At 43.2% G+C, this 23,590-nt stretch overlaps 2 protein-coding genes across 4 annotated transcripts in view; one reads left to right on the plus strand and one right to left on the minus strand.

Moving 5' to 3' along the window:
- Flacc1 (flagellum associated containing coiled-coil domains 1) overlaps window positions 1–13,970 on the minus strand; it is a 54,422-nt gene extending 40,452 nt beyond the window's left edge. Inside the window, 2 exon segments of the mRNA XM_021250244.2 lie at window positions 13,574–13,675; window positions 13,966–13,970. The gene's annotated coding sequence lies outside the window, so the exon portion shown is untranslated.
- Window positions 13,123–22,109, plus strand: LOC147821411 (uncharacterized). 3 transcript variants are annotated; one of them, XM_087200401.1, is made up of 3 exons: window positions 13,123–13,279; window positions 16,157–18,249; window positions 18,861–22,109. In XM_087200401.1, the coding sequence occupies exon 3, from the start codon at window positions 19,671–19,673 to the stop codon at window positions 21,348–21,350; it is 1,680 nt and encodes a 559-aa protein (XP_087056527.1). In that variant the 5' UTR covers window positions 13,123–13,279; window positions 16,157–18,249; window positions 18,861–19,670; the 3' UTR covers window positions 21,351–22,109. The 3 variants fall into 3 exon arrangements, with proteins under 3 accessions (XP_087056527.1, XP_087056529.1, XP_087056528.1); XM_087200403.1 differs by having other exon boundaries at window positions 19,035–22,109; XM_087200402.1 differs by lacking the exon at window positions 13,123–13,279 and adding an exon at window positions 13,671–14,426 and having other exon boundaries at window positions 16,157–22,109.
- The last annotated feature ends 1,481 nt before the right edge of the window (window positions 22,110–23,590 follow it).

The raw sequence follows: 23,590 nt of genomic DNA on the forward strand, positions 1-23,590 counted from the left end.
TAGCCAGAAATCAGCCTGAGCTTCAGAACTAAAGGTGCAGTCTTGCTGGTATTATCCACCACACCCCTGTAAATCTATGGCTGGCTTGCTGGGATTAATCAACATGGATCTGGGCTCTGTGTGTCCAACTTGTCTACCAGTGAGTGCAGAGACACACCTTGAATGGACTTTTAAATTTTTTCTTTTATTTTTGTTTTGTTTTTTCTCAATTGTTTTTTCTTGTTCTTATATGTGTGAGCATTGTTTCTAGTTTTTTGTTATTGTTGTTCTATTCTGTTGGTTTTATTTCTTCCTTCTCTCTTTCCCTCGTTTTTACCAGTTTCCAAAAGTTTGTATAATCTTCCTTTGTCCTCCAGCCTTGCTTCTAATCTCTTTCTCTTCTTCTATTTCTCTATTTTTTTCCCCTCAAGCCCCCTTTAAATTTTCTCCTCTGTGGGTAAAATCACCATACTAAGGGGATATTTACTGAATACAATTTCCTGGTTTGTTTTAGATTTTGTTACATAACCACAAATATAGTTCATACAGTTAAAGGTGGCAAATTAATAGTTACCATGGTTTGTCATTTTCTAGGCTACATTTGATGCTATTGTTATTGCTGATTGTACTACTTTGGCCAAGGTGGTATAATTGTTCTAATCAGTTGTTCTTCCTGTATGCCAAGACTGAGATTGCCTAAGGATTATAAACAATTCTACAGGCCAGTGCCAAAGAACCAGGTGATAGCCCAAATAGGTAGCAACCTCTTATCCCCAATAAATTGAAGAGGTAGGATCTTGCAACAGACTCAAAACCCCAAATCCAGTTATACCTGAAAGACATCTCTGAGTAATAGTCATTTTCTAAGGCTTCTAAATACCAGTAATAAAACCACTTGCCATAGGCAATTTATAAGCATCATCCCAGGAATTAAACTAAAAAAAAAAATGACAGGACACTTAAGCATGATGCATTCTCAAATTTCCAGCTCACCAAAGGCAAACCCAAGGGGCAATGAAGTGGAACAATTTGAAACCCACCCAAGGAAGTACAAAGCAGATGAATGAGTTTCTAGAAAAAATCAAATCAAAAATAGTTTCTCAATTTTCACAGATAACTACAGAGATGGTGACCATAAAGAAAGACATAATTAGTGACTCTAGAGCAGATACAGATTTTTTAAAAAATAGAGGAACTTAGGAAAATAATGGAAACCATGAATGCCCAACATAGGAAAGAAATGGAATCCATGAAACAGATTCAAACAGATATCCAGGAGATTAAAAATTCCATCCAAAATATACCTAACAGAATGAGCCCATGTGAGGACAGAATATCAGATATAGAAGACAGGATTGTGGTTAGCAGTCATGAAAAGAAAGATTTCTTAAAAATGGCAAGGGACCATGAAAAATCAATCCAATAGCTGCTAGATGATGCAAAGAAGAATAACATAAAATTGAGGGCCAGGGGTGTGGCTCAGTGGCACTGCACCTGCCTGGCAAGCACAAGGTCCTGAGTTCAGTTCCCAGTATGGGGGGGGGGGCGGGAATTGAGCATAGTCAGTGAAAAAGCAGGAAATAGTGCAAATGACATTTTTTAAAACCTGTTCACAGAAGTAATGGCAGAAAAATTCCCAAGCAGGGAAAAAGAATTTGACATACAGGTAAGTGAGTCACAGAAAACTTCAATTAGCCATGATTAAAAATAAATTTACACCAAGGCATATAATAGACATATTATAGTCAAGATTCCAGAAATTCAACACAAGAAGAGAATATTAAAAGCTGTTAGAGAAAAGAAACAAATCACCTATAAAGGGAACTTCATCAGAATCATAGCAGGCTTCTCAATGCAAACCCTTAAGGCAAAGCAAGCTTGGAGTGAAGTATTTCAAATCCTAAAAGAAAACAGCCTCCAACCCAGATTGATGTACCTTGCAAAACAATCTTTCAAAATCATGGAGAAATAAGGTACTTCTATGACAAAGAACACCAGAAGAAATTCATGACCACCAAACCAGCTCTACAAAATGCTCTGAAGAATATTTTAGAAAGAGATAACAAAGACCATCATTCCAATAATACCAGTAGAAAGAAGCCACCGGGCAAGGCAAGCAGTTAAATAGATGGGAAAGACAGTGAAGCGACAACAGGACAATATGACAAGGATAAGCCAATACATATCAGTTATAACCATCAGTGTACATGGTCTCAATTCACCAATCAAAAGAAACAGATTGTCAGAATGGATCAAGAAGCAAGATCCAACAATATGTGGCATACAAGAAACACATTTAATTAAAAAAGAAATTCATATACTGAAAGTCAAAGGACAGAAAATAATACTCCATTTGACAGAAGCCAGAAAAAAGCAGGGGTAACAATTCTATTTGCAGACAAAGTGAATTTCAAGCCAAGACTAAATAGAAGAGTCAAAGAAGGTCACTACATCCTTGTAAAGGGAACAATCCAAGAGGAGGAGATAAGAATCATAAATATATGTAACAAATACCAGCACACCAAACTATATAAAAGAAATATTAAGGGAGATGAAAAATCAATTAAGCCCTAATACAATTGTAATGGGGGAACTCCATACCCTACTTTCACAAATAGACAGATCTACTAGTTTAAAAAATGAACAAAGAAATATCAGAACTGAACCAAAATTCTGAACAAATGGACTTAGTAGCTGTCTACCCAACAACATCAGAACGCACATTTTTCTCAGGTGCACATGGGACATTTTCCAAAATAGACCACAAACTAGCTCATAGAACATGCTTAAGTAAATGCAAAGGAATTGAAATTATCCCACACATATTATCAGACCATAGTGCAATGAAATTGGAAATCAACATGAAAAGAAACCACAAGAATTTCATAAACAAGAGAAATTAACACCCTCCTGAACAGCCAATGGGTCACAGATGAAATTAAAGAAGAAATTAGATAGTTTCTAGGATTAAACTATAATGCCAATACAGCATACCAAAACTTATGGGACACAATGAAAGCAGTCCTATAAGAAATTTATAGTGATGAATTGCCATATCAGAAAAAACAGAGCCAGCTAAAATAAACAACTTAATGTTGAAACTCAAACTTCTAGAAAAAGAAGAGCAAGTCAAGCCCAAAACTCATATGAGGGAGGAAATTATAAAGATAAGGGAAGAGATTAATGTAATAGAGACATAGAGAACAATACCAGGAATCAATGAATTGAAGAGTTGGTTCTTTGAAAGATTAAATAAAACTGACAGACCCTTAGCCAACCTTATCAAAAAAAGGAAAGAAAAGACACTAATCCATGAAATTAGGAACGAAAAGGGTAAAATTGCAACAGATTCTACAGAAATCCAGAAGATCATCAGTACCTACTTCAAAAACATTTATTCTAATAAGATGGAAAACATAGAAGAAATGGATAGATTCCTGTTTACATGCGAATTACCAAAGCTGAATCAAGATGATATAAAAATTCTAAATAAACCAATATCACTCAATGAAATTGAGGATGTAATTAAAAACCTACCAACAAAGAAAAACCCAGGCCCTCAGGGATTCACTGCTGAATTCTAAAAGAAATTTAGAGAAGACCTAATGCCACTATTCTCAAACTTTTTAATGAAATTGAAAGGGATGCAATACTTCCAAATTCATTCCTGGAAGCAAGCATTACCCTGATATCAAAAACAGAGAAAGACCAAACAAAAACGAACAAACAAAACTACAGACCATCTTCCTAATGAATATAAACACAAAAATTCTCAATAAGTTACTGGCCAACAGAATCCAGCAAATGATCAAAAAGATTATACACCATGACCAAGCAGGATTCATTTCAAGAATGCAGGGATGGTTCAACATACACAAACTAATGAATATAATACACTATATTAATAGAGCCAAAGACAAAAACCACATGATCATCTCAATAGATCCAGAAAAAGCACTTGACAAAGTCCAACACCCATTCATGATAAAAACCCTACAGAAAATTGGAATAGATAGTCTTTATTTCAATCTGATAAGTGCCATCCATGACAAACCAACAGCTAACATCCTACTAAATGGACAAAAACTGCAAGCTTTCACTCTAAAGTCAGGGACAAGACAAGGATGTCCACTGTCACCACTCTTATTCAATATAGTTCTGGAAACATTGGCCAGAGCATTCAAACAAAAGAAAAATAAAAGGAATAAGGATAGTAAAGGAAGAAGGTAAATTATCTTTATTTGTGGATGAAATGATACTCTATATAGAAGACCCCAAAAACTCTACCAAAAGACTTCTAGATTTAATAAACAAATTCAGTAGCATAACTGGAAACAAAGTCAATACTCAAAAATCAATAGCCTTCCTATACACAAATAACAAATTCAGTGAGAGAGAAATTAGAGAAATAGCACCTTCCACAATAGCATCCAAAAAAATGAAATACTTAGGAATCAATCTAACAAAGGAAGTAAAAGACCTTTACATGGAAGGCTACAGTACTCTGAAAAAGGAGATCGAAGACAATTATCAGAAAATGGAAAGATATCCCTTGTTCTTGGGTAGGAAGAACCAGTACAGTGAAAATGGCCAAACTTCCAAAATTATTATACAGATTTAATGCAATCCCAATCAAAATTCCAACAGCATATCTCACAGAATTAGAAAAAACAATCCTAAAATTCATTTGGAACCAGAAGAGACCCAGAATAGCAAAAGCAATTTTGGGCAATAAGGACAAGGCAGTAGGAACCACGATCCCTGACTTGAAATTACACTACAAAGTTACTGTGATAAAAATAACATAGTACTGGGGAAAACAAACTGACCCAAGGATCAATGGAACAGATTAGAAGATGCAGAAACAACTCTAAACACATTCTGCCACATTCTGAAGATTAAAACTAGACCCATTCTTTCACAATGTGCTAAACTAAAATCAAAATAGATCAAAGGACTTTTGACCAGGAGACCTAGCCAGAGACCTAGCTGGTGAGGACCCCTGGGCTCGCCAACCAGCCTCCAGCTTGGCCGCACGGGCGCCTGCAACAACAGTCCCCCACACACACCGGGCCTCTTGGCTGTACAGCTACTTGGATCCACACTACAGAGGCACAGGGGAGCACAAAGGGCATTGCCCTGAGCTGCAAAAGTGAACAACAGAGAGAGGGCCTCTCTCAGGCTCCATGATGAAGACTGAAGCCCACTGGAAAAGTGAAGAGAATCTCTGCAATAAAGGCACACCAGACTACCGTGCTTGGTAAGTTGGAGGGATCACCACCTCCCATCGGAACCTGGACTATCTTCAGGGGAAAGGCAGCTGGAACCTGCAGCAGAAACTTGCAGAGTTCAACCCTGCAGGAGGACAGGGAGCTCAACTTGGGACTTGCAGCTAGAAATCTGCCTGAATCTCATGAGTCTGTGACTGGCTTACTGAGACTCATTGACTTATATCTGCACACTGCTGACCATGTTGTCTATTGTGACAGCAGAGACATACCCTGAAGGAGGCCCTTCATTTTTATCTTTTATTTGTTATTTTTTAAATTACCACCTTTTTTGCTCTTATTTTTAATTTTTTTCTTCTTTGCTACTCTTTAAAAATTTTTATTTTTCTTTTTTCTTTCTTTTCTCTTTTCTTTCTTTCTCTCTCTGCCTTGCTCCCTTGCTGTCCCACATTGTTCTTCATCTCCCTTTGTGTTCCTGTTCTGGCCTGAATTCATATTTCTTCTTTATCTTTCTTTTCTTCTCTTGCCTATGCCTTCAGGCCTTGCTGCTAACCTTCCCCTATCCTTCTACCTACTTATCCCTCCCTCCCCAACTCCTCCTAATTCCATATCCTGAAGGGTAAAGTTGCTCTATTGAAGAGTTTATTCACTATAAACATATGTTCGGTTGGTCCTCAATTTTGATTTAATTCACACAGTTAAAGGTGATAGATTAATAACTACCACAAACTGTCATTGTCTAGGAGGTATTTGATGCTATCGTGTTGCTGATTGTATCACATGGGCTAAGGTGTTGTGACTGATCGAATCAGTTGTCCTTCCCGGTATAATGAAAATGAGACAGCTCAGAGCCATTAGAGACTCAAAACCTAATGACCAGCTATATCTGGAACACACCTCTAAGAAGCAATCATTCCATGAGTGTTCTAAATATATCAACAAAGATATTTACAATGAACAAATTCAAAATATCAACCCAGGGATTAAACCAAGGACAGTACCAAAAACAAAAATGAGAAGACATTTATTTAAGTAAGGCACAAACTCAGGTTTCCACCCCACAAAAGGGAAATTCTGGGGAAAATGAGGTGGAAAAGTCTGATATCAACCACCTGGACACCCTGAACTGATAGCACAGGAAGTAACAAAACAGATGAATGAAGCTCTAGAAAAATTCAAAACAGAAATAATTTCCCAGATAACTACAGAGATGGTGAGTAGAGTGAAAGACATGATTAGAGGCTCTAGAACAGAAACAGATTAAAAAAAATATGAGCTCAGAATCATGCAGGAAGCCATGAATGTTCAGCATAAGAAAGAAATGGAAACCATGATCACCCAACATAGGAAAGAAATGGAATCCATGAAACAGATTCAAACAGATATCTAGGAGATTAAAAACTCCACTGAAAGTATTCACAGCAGATTGAGTGAATGTGAAGATAGAATATCAGATATAGAAGACAGGATTGTGGTTAGTGACCATGAAAACAGAGATCTCTTCAAAATAGTAAGGGACCACAAGAAATCAATCCAGCAGCTGCTAGATGACGCAAAGAAGAATAACATAAGACTGATAAGAGTCCACAAAAAAACAGGAGAAAGTAAAATTGACATTAAAAAATCTGTTCACAGAAGTAATAGTGGAAAACTTCCCAGACATAGGTCGAGAATTTGACACACAGATAAGTGAGGCATATAGAACTCTAACTGGCCATGATAAAAAAAAAACTACACTATATAGACATATAATAGTCAAGATCCCAGAAACCCAACAGAAGAACAAACTTCTACAGGCAGTTAGAGAAAAGAAACAAATCACCTACAAAGGAAAGCCCATCAGAATCACAGAAGACTTCTCAACACAAACCCTCAAATCAAGGAGAACCTGGAGTGAAGTATTTCAAGCCCTTAAAGAACCTAGACTGTTGTATCCTGCAAAATTATCTTTCAAAATCAGTGGGGAAATTAGATACTTTCACAACAAAGAACACCTGAGAAATTTCATGAACACCAAACCAGCACTTCAAACAATTCTAAGCAATATCCTAGAAAAAGACAATGAAGGTCACAACTCCATGAGACCCAACAGAGGGAAGCCACCAGGCAAGGTAAGAGACTAAAGGGAAAGGGGGGAAAAATAAGAAATAAAAGAGCCAACAATAGCAAAACATCATGACAAGGATGAGTCAATATCTATCAATTTTAACTCTCAATGTTAATGGCCTCAATTCACCAATCAAAAGAAACAGACTCACAGAATGGATTAAGAAACAAAATCCAACAATATGCTGTAAACAAGAAACACACCTAACTCAAAAAGAAATTCATAGACTGAAAGTAAAAGGATAGAAAACAGTTCTCCATGCCACAGGAACCCAGAAAAAAGCAGGGGTAGCAATCTTATTTGCAGACAAAGTACATTTCAAACCAAAACTAATTAAGAGAGACAAAGATGGTCACTACATCCTTGTGAAGGGAACAATCCAAGAGGAAGAGATGACAATCCTAAATATATATGCACCAAAAACAAATGTCCCCAACTATACAAAACAAATATTAATGGACATGAAAAACCAAATAAGCACTAATACAATTGTAGTGGGGGAACTCAATACCCCACTGTCACAAATAGAACATCTAGACAAAAAGTTAACAAGGAAATTTTAGAACTGAACCAAGCTATTGAACAAATGGACTTAATAGATGTTTACAGAGTGTTCCACCCCACAAAATTGGAATACACATTCATTTCGGCTGCACACGGGTTATTCTCCAAAATAGACCACATGCTAGCTCACAGGACATGTCTAAGTAAATGTAAAATAATTGATTTTACTCCCTGTATATTATCAGACCATAGTGCAATAAAATTGGAGGTCAATAACATAAGAAAATGCAAAACTCACACAAACACATGGAAATTGAATAACACCGTCTTGAACAACCAATGGGTCACAGAGGAAATTAAAGAAGAAATTAGACAGTTTCTACAAGTAAATGATAATCCCAGTACAACATACAGGAATCTATGAGACCCAATGAAAGCAGTTCTACATGGGAAATTCATAGCAGTGAATGCCCATATTAGGAAAACAGAGAGAACTCAGATAAATAACCTAATGCAGAACCTCAAGCTCCTGGAAAAAGAGGAGCATAACAAACCTAAAGCTTGTACAAGAAAGGAAATTATAAAGATTAGGGCAGAAATCAATGTAATGGAGACTAAGAGAATGGTACAAAAAAATTAATGAATTAAAGAGTTGGTTTTATGAAAGAATAAATAAAATTGATAAACCTTTAGCCAACCTTATCAAAAAAAAAGCAAAGAAAAGGCTCAAATCCATGCAATTAAGAATGAAAAAGGTGAAGTCATGACAGATCCGGCAGAAATCCAGAGGATCATCAATACCACTTTGAGAACCTGTACTCTAATGAAATGGAAACACAGAAGAAACAGACAGATTCCTAGATACCTACAAATTAACAAAGTTAAATGAAGAAGATATATAAATTCTTAACACCCCAATTACAATGAGTGAAATTGAAAACATAATAAAATATTTACCAACAAAGAAAAGACAGGTCCTGATGGCTTTGCTGCTGAATTCTACAAGACATTTAAAGAAGAACTGTCACCATATCTCTTTAAACTCATCAAGGAAATTGAAAGGGAAGCAAAGCTTCCATATTCACTCTGGAAGCAAGTATTACTTTGATTCCAAAACCAGGGAAAGACACAACCCAAAAAGAGAACTACAGACCAGTCTCCCTAATGAACACAGAAGCAAAAATCCTCAACAAGATATTGCCAAACAGAATACAGAGGGTCATCAAGAAGATCACACACCCTAACCAAGTCAGATTTATCCTAGGGATGCAAGGATGATTCAACATTCGTAAATCAATAAATGTAATACACTATATTAACAGGGTCAAGGACAAAAACCATATAATCATCTCAATAGATACAGAAAAGGCATTTGATGACAAAATCCAACACCCATTCATGATAAAAACGCTACAGAAAATTGGAATAGAAGGTCTTTATCTTAACCTGATTAAGACTATCTATGAAAAACCAACAGCCAACATCATACTAAATGATCAAAAACTGAAAACTTTCACGCATTTATAAAATGAGGAACAAGACAAGGATACCCACTATCACCACTCCTGTTCAATATAGTTCTGGAAACATTAGGCACAGCAATTAGAAAAGAGAAAGAAATAACAGGAATAAAGATAGGAAAGGAAGAAGTTAAACTGTCATTATTTGCTGATGATAAAAGACCCAAAATACTCTGCCAAAAGACTTCTAGACCTAATTGACAGTTTTAGTAGAGTAGCTGGATATAAGGTCAACACTCAGAAAACAATAGCCTTCTTATACACAAATAGCAGACTCACTGAGAGAGAAATTCGGGAAACAATTCCTTTTACAATAGCATCCAAAAAAATGAAATATCTAGGAATCAACCTAATAAAGGAAGCAAAAGACCTCTACACTGAAAACTACAGCACTCTGAAAAAGGAGATCAAGGAGGATATAAGAAAATGGAAAGACAACCATTGTTCCTGTAGGAAGAACCAATATAGTGAAAATGGCCATACTTCCAAAACTACTATACAGATTTAATGCAATGCCAATTGAAATTCCAACAATGTACTTCACAGAACTAGAGAAAGCAATCCAAAAATTCATTTGGAATCAGAAGAGACCTAGAATAGCAAAAGCAATTCTAGACAACAGAGACATGGCTGGGGGTATCACAATCCCCAACTTGAAATTATACTACAAAGCTACTGTGATGAAAACAGCATGGTACTGGCAAAGAAACAGACCCAAGGATGAGTGGAATAGATTAGAAGATGGGGAAACAACTCCAGACATACTCAGCCACCTCATCTTTGACAAAGGAGCCAACCACCCTCATTGGAGGAAAGATAGCCTATTTAATAAATGATGTTGGAAAAACTGGATTTCAACCTGCCAAAGATTAAAACTAGACCCCTATCTATCACCATGCAAGAAACTAAGATTGAAGTGGATTAAAGATCTAAATAGTAAGATAGAAACACTAAACTTGCTGGAAGATAAATTAGGTAGAACTCTTGAAGACATTGGCATAGGAAAAGACTTTATGAACAAAACCTCAGTAGCATGGGAACTAGCACAAAGAATCAACAACTGGGATCTCATCTTATTAAAAAGCTTCTGCACTGCAAGAGAAACTACCAACAGAGCTAAGAGGCAACCTACAATGTGGGAAAAAAATTTTACCAGCTGTACCTCAGAAAAAGGACTACTATCTAGAATATATAAAGAATTGAAAAAAGTCAGACCCCTCAAATTCAAAGACCTATTTAAAAAATGGGCATCTGAAATGAACAGACACTTCTCAGACAAAGAAGTAAAAGCAGCAAATAAACATATGAAAACATGTTCAACATCACTGGTCATTGGAGAGATGCAGATGAAAACAATGCTGAGATTCCACCTCACCCCAGAAAGAATGGCTGCTATCAAGAAATCAACCAATAACAAATGCTGGCGGAGGGGAGGAACCCTCCTCCATTGTTGGTGGGAGTGTAGACTGGTGCAACCACTGTGGAAATCAGTGTGGAGATTTCTCAATAAACTAAAGTTCCATTCGACCCAGCTATTCCCCTTCCTTGTATCTTCCTGAAACAATTAAAAGCATCATACCACAGCAACATATGCACACTCATATTTATAGCGGCATAGTTTGAAATAGCTAAATCTTGGAAACTGCCCAAATGCCCATCAACTGACAAATGAATAAAGATGTATTTTTTAATGCAATGGAGTACTACTCTGTCATAAAGAAGAACAAACTTTCTAACTAAATGGAAGGACCTTGAGACCATACTCTTTTTTTTTGGTACCAGGGATTGAATTTGGGACCTTGCGCTTGTGAGGCAGGCACCAGAACCACTGAGCTAAATCCCTGGCCCTTGAGACCACACTCTTAAGTGAAATAAATAGGACACACATGTTTAAATACCGCATTGTTTTTCTGGTGTGAGAAACCAAAAGTGTAAATACAGACCAAAATGTATAACAGAGACTGGGAAATGGGAAGAAAATGTTCAGATGAGAAGGGGAACAACGGAGGGAGGAGGGGGAGAAGGGACAACAACAAAGAGAGTAGAAGGTAAAAATGGAAACAAAGCTTTTGTAAATAAGGAGAGGAAGAAGGGCTGGATGGGAAAAAAAGAAGCAAGATATATCAGGTACAGGTACAAAAGGCCTATCATGAATGCTATCATTATGTATATCTAAAATGTACCAATAAAGGTTTTGCTTCAAAAAAAATCTGCAGGGCCGGGGATTTAGCTCAGTGGTTCTGGCACCTGCCTCGCAAGCACAAGGTCCTGAGTTCGATCCCAGGTACAAAAAAAAAATCTGCAAACTTCCCCTTCACTTAATCCTTTAGCCTAAACTACCTGTTCTTAAGGTCTCTACCCATAACCCTAACCTCCAGCACAGGTCAGGGAAAGATCACATGGGGGAAGAAATCCAAGTTAGGATGAAAGACAAGGTAAGTAGCCAAGCAGATTCCTGGAGCCTTCATGGGACAAAGATCTCAATAAAAGGAGCTTCAGACAAGAGATCCATGAGCATCGAATTCTCCCTACTCGTCCAGAGTAGCTTTCTGTCATCTTTTCATCCTTACCCATCTTCAAATAAATTGTCTTCTCTTATTTTAAACTGCTTCTTTAGTTCTGTACTGTCGCTGGGTTTAGGGCATCGCTGAGTGTGCCAGCAGAGTGGCTTGCTGTGCATGCCTGGACGTTACAGTGTGGCCTAGCGCGGCATGGTGTGCACTCCTTCCGGATGTACACTCCTGCAGGTGAGCTGCCGCCTTCCATCTGTAAGCGACCCCTCTGCCCACAGACTCTCAGCTCTGCAGATTTCCACTCCTGAGTCCCACAGACACAGCCGCCCCAAGCTGCTGCTGTCTCCTGCCCTCTCCTCAGGCCATGCTGTCTCTTTGAGCGTACTCGAATTCTGCCTGATGATCCTCTTCACACCTCTTCAGGCACATCCTGGCCTCTCTTTGGTGATGGGAGTCAGCAATCCTGCAACCTGCCCATGGTGGGGTGAGTCCAGGGTCCCCTCTTGCTGTGGGGGCCTTTAGGGACCCTGTCTGGGACTTCCCTCCAAAGCTGAGGAGCCTTGACATCACCATCACCTGAACCCTGCTCTCTAGCTCAGTCGCTCTACCTTCTTGGAGAGCCCTGGGGCAGCGGGGAACCCCTGCCTGAGCCCTCCAAGGCTGAGGCCAGAGTGGGTGTCACTATGCTGCAGTCATGTGTCACAGCCCCGTTAGGAGCAGACTCCAGGGCAGCAGATGCTTTCCTGGCCTTGTTATCCTCACTGCTGTTTCCCCAGCCATGACACAGAGCCTGACAAGCAACTGATGCTCAATAAATAGTTTCCAAATAAATCGAATACAAAGACTCTTGCAGAGACCTAAAGCCTAATTATACTTCTAAGCTTGGCAAATGTGAGTAAAACTTGTCATTTGTGATGAAAACCAATGTAACCTGTGGAAAATGTTTTGAAAGGGGAATTTTGCCTCCCTAGTTCAAGCAAGACTTACTATGGGAAATTCCCTACTTTAAATTTTCTTTGTTCAAAAGGTCCAGGCCTGTCCCACCTCACATGCCTGGACATGCCCGAGCCAACTTCCACGTCTCAGGGATGTCTTCGTCTCTAAAGTAGTTTTGTCTTTCTGCCCAGATACAGATGAGGTATTAAGCCCCATGTTTTGAATTACCCAATGAACCTGCTGCCAGTATTACATGTGAGCCAATGCCATGTTTGATTCTGCCTGTTAATGCATAACCAAATTCTGTAACCAATGAACGTACACGAGAGTACCTCCCTTGTAAGGCCCCCTCCCCAAGTGTGTACCTACTTTGTTCAAGCGTTGGACAGGGCCAGTCTCCCGCGTGTGAACGCAGGCGGGCCCGCTGGCGGAAATAAAGCTTTTCTTTGTCTCTGAGGCTCCTGGTGTGCCTTCCACCCTCTCGGACTAGCGGTAAGGAACTTTATCAACGAAACTGAAACCTCGCCTTTCCAATCTGACACAGGAAGGTGACCGTGGGAGGGGAGGGGCTGCTGTGAATGCCGAGGGTCTCCAGGGCTGAGAGCCGCAGGCACAGAGGACCCGGGATCTGTGTGCCAGGCCTGAGGTCAGGGACCTGGAGGTCCTGGCAATGCCCAGGCTCCCTGGCAGCAGACTAACTTACCTCAGGCAGGGTGAGAAGGTCGAGGGGGAGATCATTTCACCCACATGCTCCAACCATTCCTGCCTCTGGACCTCAATACTTACTCTGGGGCAAGAGTAGGCTTTGTTGCTGGTGGGGGCTGCAGGTAATTGTGTTCTTTTGAAACTGGTAGCAGAGGAGTTAGCCCGAAAGTGAAAAATATGTAACTAAAAAGAGAACACGAAATTAAAAAGCCATTTCCACACTCCCTACCAAGAGCACCCCCAAGGGGACCCCGAATTGAAGTCTATGTTGGACAACTGGGCCTTGGAGGTCCGAGGCTTTAAGACCTCAGGCCGGGGCACTGGCTCTCATCCCACAGGAGCGGACGGCGGCCACAGCAGCACTTTGTTGGAAGCTCTGCGGGCTGAGAATCCCTCGTTTAAACACGAGCTCGGCAGGAGAGCCAGGCTGGGACAGCCCAGGCGGGCGGGGAAGGTGCACGAGCACCACCCACCTTGCTCTCGAGAGACGGAGAAGGCAACCGGTGAGGCCCAGGCCCGCGGGCTCTGGTCCCGCCCAGCCGGGCCCAGGTCCTTACTTGGCCCTCCTCCAGGAGGCCTTGCTCAGTGGCTGAGGGGTTTTGATAAGCTTCCTCGGCCCCAGGCCCCGGGGGTCCCAGCAGGTGCAGTAGACAAGAGGGTTGTGGTACATGGCCAGGTCGGGCACGACTTGGCTCTCACTGAAACAGGAAAACAGCAGCAGAGAGTTACGGCTCACCTAGAACCAAGGCAAGAATGTTCAGCAAGAAGCTGGGGAGGGCCAAGGCAAGGCCCCAGGACCAGTGGCAGCTGTGGACCTGGGGTAGGGCCTTGGCGACAGAAGAAAACCCCACTCATTGATACCCAGCGGACTGCACTTGGAACTGTTGTGCCCAGATTGTGAGGTCCCAAAGACCACCAGGAGGCCGTTTCCGATGTAAGCGCACGAGGGTCATTTATTCAAGCTTAAGCAGGAACTCTCAATTGTCACCAACACAGCGGATCGAGATTGAGAGCCCCGAGTTCCAAATTAGCGGGGTTTTTATAGAGGTTACAGCAAGGTTTGGAGATTTTCTACTTAGTTACTGTCAGGTAAAAGGGCCGAAGACCAAGACCAGACCAGGCCACAGCAAGCCTTTATTAGGGGAATAGATCTGCCGGGCTGTCTCTGAACAAAGGAGAGACAAAAGCAATATGGCTGGGGCAGGGAGAGTCTTTTATAGAGACTGGGGTGGGGCTTGTAGGGGCTGAGGTGGGGTTGAGTGAGGTAGTGACTAGGGAATGGAGGAGCCGGTGATGTCACTAGGTGGTAGGAGGTGAGCGAGTATTAGGTTACTCTCTAGGTGGGAACAGGGGCATGCTGGGAAGAAGGGTTTGTTCTTTGGTGGGAGCAACCATCTTGGCATGATGTCACACAGGGGAGGGGGCAAGGCACCATAGGAAGAGGGCAGCTATGATACATAATAGCTGCTGAGGTGGTGGGAGACCTATCAGTTACAATGATTGGTCAGCATTTAACATGCATGAAGTGTACATTTTTGATTGGGTGAACTCATCAGGGGTAAGGGGTGATTACGTATAGGTTTTACAAAAGAAAAGAAGGACAAAGGTTAGTGGGCAACTGTCACGTATTGATGGTCAGCAGACACGGTGACTAATGGTCACGACCACCCAGCATTGACGGTCAGCACATTAACAGATTGTTCCTACAGATAGTGGGCCCAGGATGTTCATTTCCTGGGTAAACAGATGGCTGAGTAATTAACTTAGGGACTTTGGTTTGTTACAGATTGTATCTTTTGTCCTAGATCAAGCACATTTTAATCATTAATGTGAGAGGACAAAGGAGACTACTCCATTTTGGGCAAAAGTGGAGTCATTCTGGTTTCACATAAGCAAAATGGAGTCACTTTGGTCTCACAGAACCAGTTAAAAAATTTCCAAACTGAATTCCTACTGTGAGACAGGTATGTACTGTATTTCCCTGAAAGTAAGACCTAAAGGGAAAATAAGCCCTACCACGATTTTTCAGGATGCTTGTAATATAAACCCTACCCCCGAAATAAGCCACATTTAAGATCATCAGCCAGATGGACACATTTAATATGTCCATTGCAACACAGGACAGATGTATTGAATTATAAAATAATATTAATATATAGTTAAATACAAATAAATATTATGATATTAATACTTAAAATAAATGATAATATAAGTTATAATTAAGTATTTATAAATACCCAAATGGGTGCCTTTGGACGAGAGGTAACACCTACGTCAGTGGTGGTGATCCTATGTTTCTGTGCCACAGCAGGCTACTTGTATCACTGAAAGCTCTAAAAGTTTTGCTCTCCCTGGCCTCTGTGCAAACAGACGAACTTGAGACTTATGGCTGAATAACCAATTGAAGTACAGACAGACACAATGCCCGAATAACACGCACACTTGGAGGTGGACATGGCTGTGTCTAATATGATTCTTCATAGTTCAGTAAGTCGGATGTTGTAACGAATGTACTTAACTTATCTGTGTAAAATAAAGAAACGTTTTCTGAATTTCGGGGTGGACAATTTTTTGTTGCTCTTGTGTGGACCATCATTCTTAACTGTCATCATTTTTTTTGCCACGCCTGTCCCGTAATTCTTCAATTAACACTTGATTTAACAGAAACTCTGTGAAGCCCAGCCGGGAAGAGGTGGAGACTTGGGTGAAGAATTCATGGGGTAAAGTCGCTGACAGCTGTGTTGCCAATGCACGTCAAACAGCCTACATGGACTAGCAGTGCACATCTAAGGGGAGCCCTGTTGCTGGCCACGAGAGACTGCAGCCAATGGTTCTGCAGGAAATGGAGTCGCAAGAAATTCAGGCCGGAATTTGGAGTTTGGAGAGTCTGACAATGCTCCAGAAGAAAATGACATGACTATTAATTGAATAAGTGTAGATTGTTGTACATAAAAAAGTCCCCTGAAGATAAGCCCTACTGCATCTTTTGGAGAAAAAATGAATGTGAGACCTTGTCTCCTTTCATCAGAGATTCGGTGCTGAGTGCTCAGTTGTTGGTGTCTCCATTTCACAGACAAGGAATCTTGGAAAGTTCACAGGGCAGAGCTGCAGAGAGGAACGCACAGCCTCCCTGGCTCCTGCACCCTCCCCTTCCTTCGGGCCACATGGGCACTCCCTGAAGCCGAGCCAGCTCTGCACACAGCTCCCGGAACATTAGCTCTGTGGCTCACAATGCAGCCCAAGCAAACATCCTGGTCTCCTGCCCAGGTTACAGGAAGAGGCTTCCCAGCTCTCTGCACACCAGGCCTGTGGTGAAGGCTGGCATGAAAGTCAGTGCCAGATGGAGGTGGGAAGGCCTGCCCACACTGTTTATATTTGCCCTCTTCCAGAACTCCACTGAAATGAGGGTGCAGGACCGAGAGAGCTCTCTCCACCACACAAGAAATGGGAGCACAGCTGGCACTGTTGTGCCTAGATTGCGAAGTCCCAAAGACCACCAGGAAGCCGTTTTCGATGCAAGCAAACGAGGGTTGTTTATTCAAGCTCGAGCAGGGACTCTCAACTGTCACCGACACAGCGGGTCAAGATTGAGAGCCCCGCATTTCAAGTTAGCGGGGTTTTTACTAAAGTTACAGCAAGGTTTGGGGATTTTCCATTTAGCAATCACATGATTGGTTGGCATTTAGCAAGCATGAAGTGTATACTTCTGATTGGCTAGGCCCATTGGGGGTTGAGGGGTGATTACATATAGGTTTTATGAGGGAAAAGAGGGACAAAGGTTAGTGGCCCACTGTCAAGTACTGGCAGTCAGTAGACACAATGGCTAATGGTCACAACCACTATGTACTGATGGTCGGTACATTAACAGATTGTTTTACAAATAGGGGTCCTGGAACGTTTATTTCCTGGGCAAACAGATGGTTGAGCAATTAACTTAAGAACTTTGGTTTGTTACAGATTGTATCTTCTGTCCCAGAGCAAACACATTTTAACCATTAATTTGAGAGGCTAGGAGAATGGTAGATTTTAGCAAAATGGAGTCACTTTGGTCTCACAGCACCAGGGCCTCATGTGGTGCACATGGCCTCTGTGCTGGCAAAGGCCCCAGACTCGAGCCTGTGGGTATCTGGTGAGCTGCTGGTGTGGGACCAAAATGACTCCATCTTGGAGCCATCTCCTTTGTTCTCTCAAATTTGTGCTTAAACTAGGAATTCACCACTTGAAATTCCTGAGTTTATTACCCAACCACCTGTGTACCCGGGAAAAGAGCGTTCCAGGCACACTATCTATAGGATAAGCAGTTAATGAGCTAACTATCCACACAAGATAGATGCGGCCATTAGTCAGTGGGTCTGCTAACGATCAGTATGTGACAATCGGCCGTTAATCTTTGCCCCTTTCTCCCTCACAAAAACCAATACGTAATCCCCTTCGACCCCCAAAGCCTAGCCAACCAAAACCCTACACTTCATATGTATTAAGTATTAACCAATCACCTGGCTACTAATAACCAAAGCTTGTTGTATTCTCAATAAAAACCCTGCTAGTTTGGGACTCAGGGCTCTCAATCTCGATCCGCTGTGTCGGTGACAATTGAGAGTCCCTGCTTAAGCTTGAATAAACGACCCTCGTGTGCTTACATCGGAAACGGCCTCCTGGTGGTCTCTGGGACTTCACAATCTGGGCACAACATTTGGGGGCTCGTCCGGGATCCCAAGACCTTCAGGACTCCCGTACCAGAGGGTCAACGCCGGCTGGTGAGTGTTTTTTGTGTTTGTAAAGTCTGGGCCTATTTTCTGGGAAGGTCGGCAGACGGTCTAGGTGGACGCGCTGCAAGGGCCGCCGACCCGGGATCCTGGAAGACGTTCCGGATTCCGCTGGTGGGGACGGAGTGCCCCAAGAGTACGAGTCAGTGAGACTCCTGGAGGGACGGTGCGGGTTGCTCCTGCGGCACGGCACGAGGCCGTCGTCCCATTTGCATTGCCTCCGATCGGGCGGAGGACGGTTTTGTCTCACCTTGTGTTTTTCTGTTGCGTTTATTTGTCTGTTTGTTGTGCTGACTTGGACTGAGACGATGGGACAGACTGTGACTACCCCTCTTTCCCTCATGAAAGATCATTTCAAGGAAGTTAGGGAGAGCGCTCGTAACCTAAGTTTAAAAATTAAAAAGGCTAAGTTCATCACCCTCTGTAGCTCGGAGTGGCCCACCCTTGGGGTAGGATGGCCCCCCGAGGGAACTTTTGATTTGCAAATTATATGCAGAGTTCGTAAAGCCATCCTTCATCCCGACCAGGTACCCTACATTGCCATTTGGGAATTTCTGATCTCTAACCCACCCCCATGGGTTAAGCTTTTTTTGCCTTCACAGCAACAGCAGCCAGAGTTAATCCTGACAGCAAGTAAGAAGACTCCTAGAGGGCGCGATGACGAGAAGCAGACCGAAACCAAGCCGACCGCGCCACTCTACCCTGTCCTCCAGGGAGGGACCGAAGAAGATCTTATTTTCCCTCCCCCTTACTCTCTCCCCTCTCTTCCGCAACAGCAGGCTGAAAGAAATGACCCAGTCCCAGCCAGGGCTAGGGAGCAAGAGCCCGCCCCGGGTGCTGGCAACCGTGATGGTCCCACCCAAAATACTCGTCACCGGCGCACCGCCTCGCCGGCAGGACCAGCAGACTCTACTGTTTGTCCGCTGCGAGTGATAGGGCCCCCTGATGAGCATGGGAACCAGCCTCACCATTACTGGCCCTTTGCTACAAGTGATCTTTATAATTGGCGCTGACAACATGCCAATTTCTCTGATAACCCTAGAGATTTGATTAACCTGTTAGAAACTGTTTTGTTTACCCATCAGCCCACTTGGGATGACTGTCAACAGCTTCTGCAGGTCCTGTTCACCACTGAGGAACGAGAGAGGATCCAGAATGAGGCCAGGAAATTGGTTCCTGGTGACAATGGTCAACCCACCACCAATGCTGACACTATCAACACTTCTTTTCCTCTGTCCCGACCCAACTGGGACTTCAACACGGCGGAAGATGACCTCCTCATAGCAGCTGAAACGCGGGAAGACTGCCTAAGTGGAACCAAGAGACTCTTGATAGTCATAGGAGAACTGGGGTACCGGGCGTCCGCCAAAAAGGCCCAGATCTGCAAACCTGAGGTAAGCTACTTGGGGTACATGCTTAGGGAAGGGCAGAGATGGCTGTCGGATGCTAGAAAAGAGACAGTTCTTAAGATACCCACACCAGATTCTCCTCGGAAAGTCAGAGAGTTCTTGGGATCGGCGGGCTTCTGCCGCCTATGGATACCGGGGTTCGCAGAGTTCGCAAGGCCCCTTTACGAGGCAACCAAAGACAATCAGGCTTTTCAATGGACAGAAAAGCTACAAAAATCTTTCGATCAAATTAAAACAGCCTTGCTGACGGCACCAGCCTTGGGCTTGCCCGATATTACTAAGCCATTCCACCTTTACATTGATGAAAACAAAGGAGTCGCTAAGGGCGTCCTGGTCCAGCATCTAGGGCCATGGCGCCGCCCAGTGGCGTACCTATCAAAAAGACTTGATCCAGTTGCATCAGGATGGCCCCCGTGTCTAAGAATGATTGCAGCAGTGGCTCTAATGGTCAAAGATGCTGACAAGTTGACATTAGGCCAAGAACTGTGCGTGATCACCCCTCACACTATTGAGGGAGTCCTAAAACAGCCTCCGGATCGATGGCTCAGTAATGCTCGCCTGACCCACTACCAGAGCTTACTCCTAAATCCAACCCGAGTTGTCTTTCAGGCCCCGGCTGCTTTAAACCCAGCCACACTGTTGCCAGACCCGAGCTTGGAGGCTCCGCTTCACGACTGCACAGACATCCTAGCCCAGGTACATGGAATTCGAGCAGATCTGAGCGACCAACCATGGCCAGATGCAGATGATACCTGGTACACTGATGGGAGCAGCTTTGTTCGTGATGGCCGCAGGTATGCAGGAGCAGCAGTGGTGACAGAGACTGAGGTCATTTGGGCAGAACCATTGCCCACCGGGACCTCAGCACAATGGGCGGAGCCCATAGCTCTGACCAAGGCATTGACTCTAGGACAGGGCCAAAAGTTAAATATATACACAGATAGCCGGTATGCCTTTGCCACTGCACACGTCCATGGGGCCATCTACAAAGAAAGGGGACTCCTGGCAGCTGAAGGAAAGACTATTAAAAACAAAGAGGAGATCCTTGCCCTCTTAACAGCCCTCTGGCTACCTAAAAAATTAGCCATTATCCATTGCCCAGGACACCAAAAAGGCGACACTCCAATTGCCAGAGGAAATAATTTAGCTGACCAGACAGCCCGAAAAATAGCCTTAAAGATTAATCTGACACTGGCCACTCAGCTGCCCGATCCGGGAAGTGCAGCCCTACCAGAAAAACCCCAGTACACTGAAGAAGATTTAAATTGGATAAAACAATTACCTATGCCTCAGTGCCTCAACGGGTGGTGGAAATCTTCTGATTGTAAAGTCATCCTGCCTAAAGCGCTGGGAGAACAAGTTCTCTCCAAGATGCACCGGACCACCCACATGGGCACTCGAAAAATGCAAGATCTCCTGAGACATGCTGAAATTAAGATCCGTGATGCTAATTCTAACATTGAACATATTGTTGCTACTTGCAAAGCCTGTCAATTGACAAATGCCACCCACCATAGGGCCAACCCAGGAAATAGGCTGAGGGAAAGCCGACCTGGAGCCTATTGGGAATTGGACTTCACCAAGGTAAAACCTGGAAGGTATGGTTACAAGTACCTGTTAGTTTTTGTAGACACTTTTTCAGGATGGACAGAAGCATTTCCTACCAAACATGAAACAGCGTGAAGTGTGACTAAGAAACTGCTAGAAGACATCCTGCCAAGCCTCCAAAGTGTGCACGAGGACATCTGGCCTAAATTAGAAGCCTTATACCAAACTGGACCACCTCCTGAGCCCCATAGCTATCGACCAGGAGACTGGGTCTTTGTCCGGAGACACCGACAAAAGGACCTTGAGCCCCGTTGGAAAGGACCCTACGTCACAGTCCTGACCACGCCCACTGCTCTCAAGGTTGACGGGGTTGCCTCATGGGTGCACTACACCCACGTTCGCCCTACAGATCCTCACGCTGTCCTAGAGGACTTCGTTCCATCATGGCAGGTGTCCAAAGACCAAGACAATCCCCTCAAACTCAAGCTGCGTCGTCGACGGTCATGATTGTGGTAACTGTACTTTTGACACCGATATTAGGAGGACAGAACCCACATGCTCCCCTAAATTTAACTTGGATGATCATCAGTACCGCCACAGGTGACATTATTAACAGCTCGTCCAAAATGAGCCCACCATTAACCTGGTGGCCTGCTCTAGAGTTTGATCTCTGTTGGCTAGCCACTGGCAGCTGGGATATCGGACACTGGAGCCTAGAGTCACGGGGAAGGCCTGAATGTGGGGAAACAAAAAAAAAGGGTGTACCCTCCCCCCGGTCGATTCACGAACACCGGGTTGCAACCATGTAATTCGCAGGGCAATATTACGAGACACCCCCTTCTACGTCTGTCCGGGGGGGGGGGCGTACTAGAAGTCAAATTGTAACTTGTGGGGGTGCTGAACAGTTCTTTTGCAAAAATTGGGTTGTGAGTCAACGGGGGCCATAGCTTGGAAACCCTCCATTACAACTGATTTTATTTCGGTCGACAAGATTCCCCAACAGAAGTTGGCACACAATCCTCTCTTTGGCCGCTGTGCCCAATTTCTGTGTAACCCCATCCGTATTACTTTTACGGACCCAGGCAAACAGTTCACAAATTGGGAAACAGGCCACAGTTGGGGGTTGCAATTATATGAAAGTGGATATGATAATGGATTACTTTTTACTATAAAACTAAAAATGGACCCGCTCGCAATAGGGCCTCCCCAATTGATAGGGCCAAATTTGGCACTAGCCCCAATAGCCCCTTTCAGACCTACTAAGCCCCCTCCCCCGAAGAGCTCACCCATGCCACCAAAAACAAATACCTCCATACAGCCATCAAACTTAACCTCCGCTTCCACATTCCTGCCCTTGGTTCAAATGATCACCCAGACAGAAAAAGTCGATCATAGCCAGGACCAAGACCCCCTTTGGGAACTGATGGTCCACACCTTTAAGGCCCTAAATGCATCTAGGCCAGACCTCACTCAGTCCTGCTGGCTATGTTATGATACCAAGCCCCCATACTACGAGGCAATAGCTTATCTAGACAATTTCACTAAATCAGACAGTCCGACTCAGTGTAGATGGCAACAAAAAGGGACAGCTAGGCTGACCCTACAGTCGGTAACTGGACAAGGAACTTGTGTTGGCAGTGTCCTGGCCTCCCACCAACACCTTTGTAACAAAACCATTCTTCGGCCTAGACCTAAATATCTCATTCCCCCTTATGACGGGTGGTGGGCCTGCTCCTCTGGACTCACCCCTTGTGTACATGGACTAGTGCTAAAACAGACTAGAGATTTCTGTGTACTTGTACAATTGGTCCCCCGGCTGTTATATCACTCAGAAAGGGACATCTCCAGCCGCCTGGCTGAAACCCAAATCAGAGTTAAACGAGAACCTGTAACGGCCGTTACTCTGACCGTTCTCCTAGGTTTGGGGCTAACTGGGGCAGGAACGGGAGTTTCATTGCTAATACTACACAATAAACATTACAATGACTTAAGGGCAGCCATAGATATAGATATTGAAAGACTAGAAAGCTCCATCTCCCACCTCCAAGAGTCTTTAACCTCACTGGCAGAAGTAGTCCTCCAAAACCGAAGGGGGCTAGATTTAATTTTCCTTCAACAGGGAGAACTCTGCGTTGCCTTAGGTGAAGAATGTTGCTTCTATGTAGATCATTCAGGAGTGGTCAAAGAGTCCATGGCTAAAGTTAGGGAGGGCATCGCCAAACGTAAGCGAGAAAGAGAACTATCTCAAAACTGGTTCGAATCTTGGTTTAATTCTTCCCCTTGGCTAACTACCCTAATCTCTACCCTGCTAGGCCCCTTGCTTATCGTGTTACTACTGTTGACCTTTGGACCTTGTATACTCAATAGACTAGTTT

Source organism: Heterocephalus glaber, unplaced genomic scaffold (genome assembly GCF_053883595.1).
Source record: "Heterocephalus glaber isolate CG9 unplaced genomic scaffold, H.glaber_assembly_v1.0 deba00001743, whole genome shotgun sequence".
Classification (NCBI taxonomy): Eukaryota; Metazoa; Chordata; class Mammalia; order Rodentia; family Bathyergidae; genus Heterocephalus; species Heterocephalus glaber.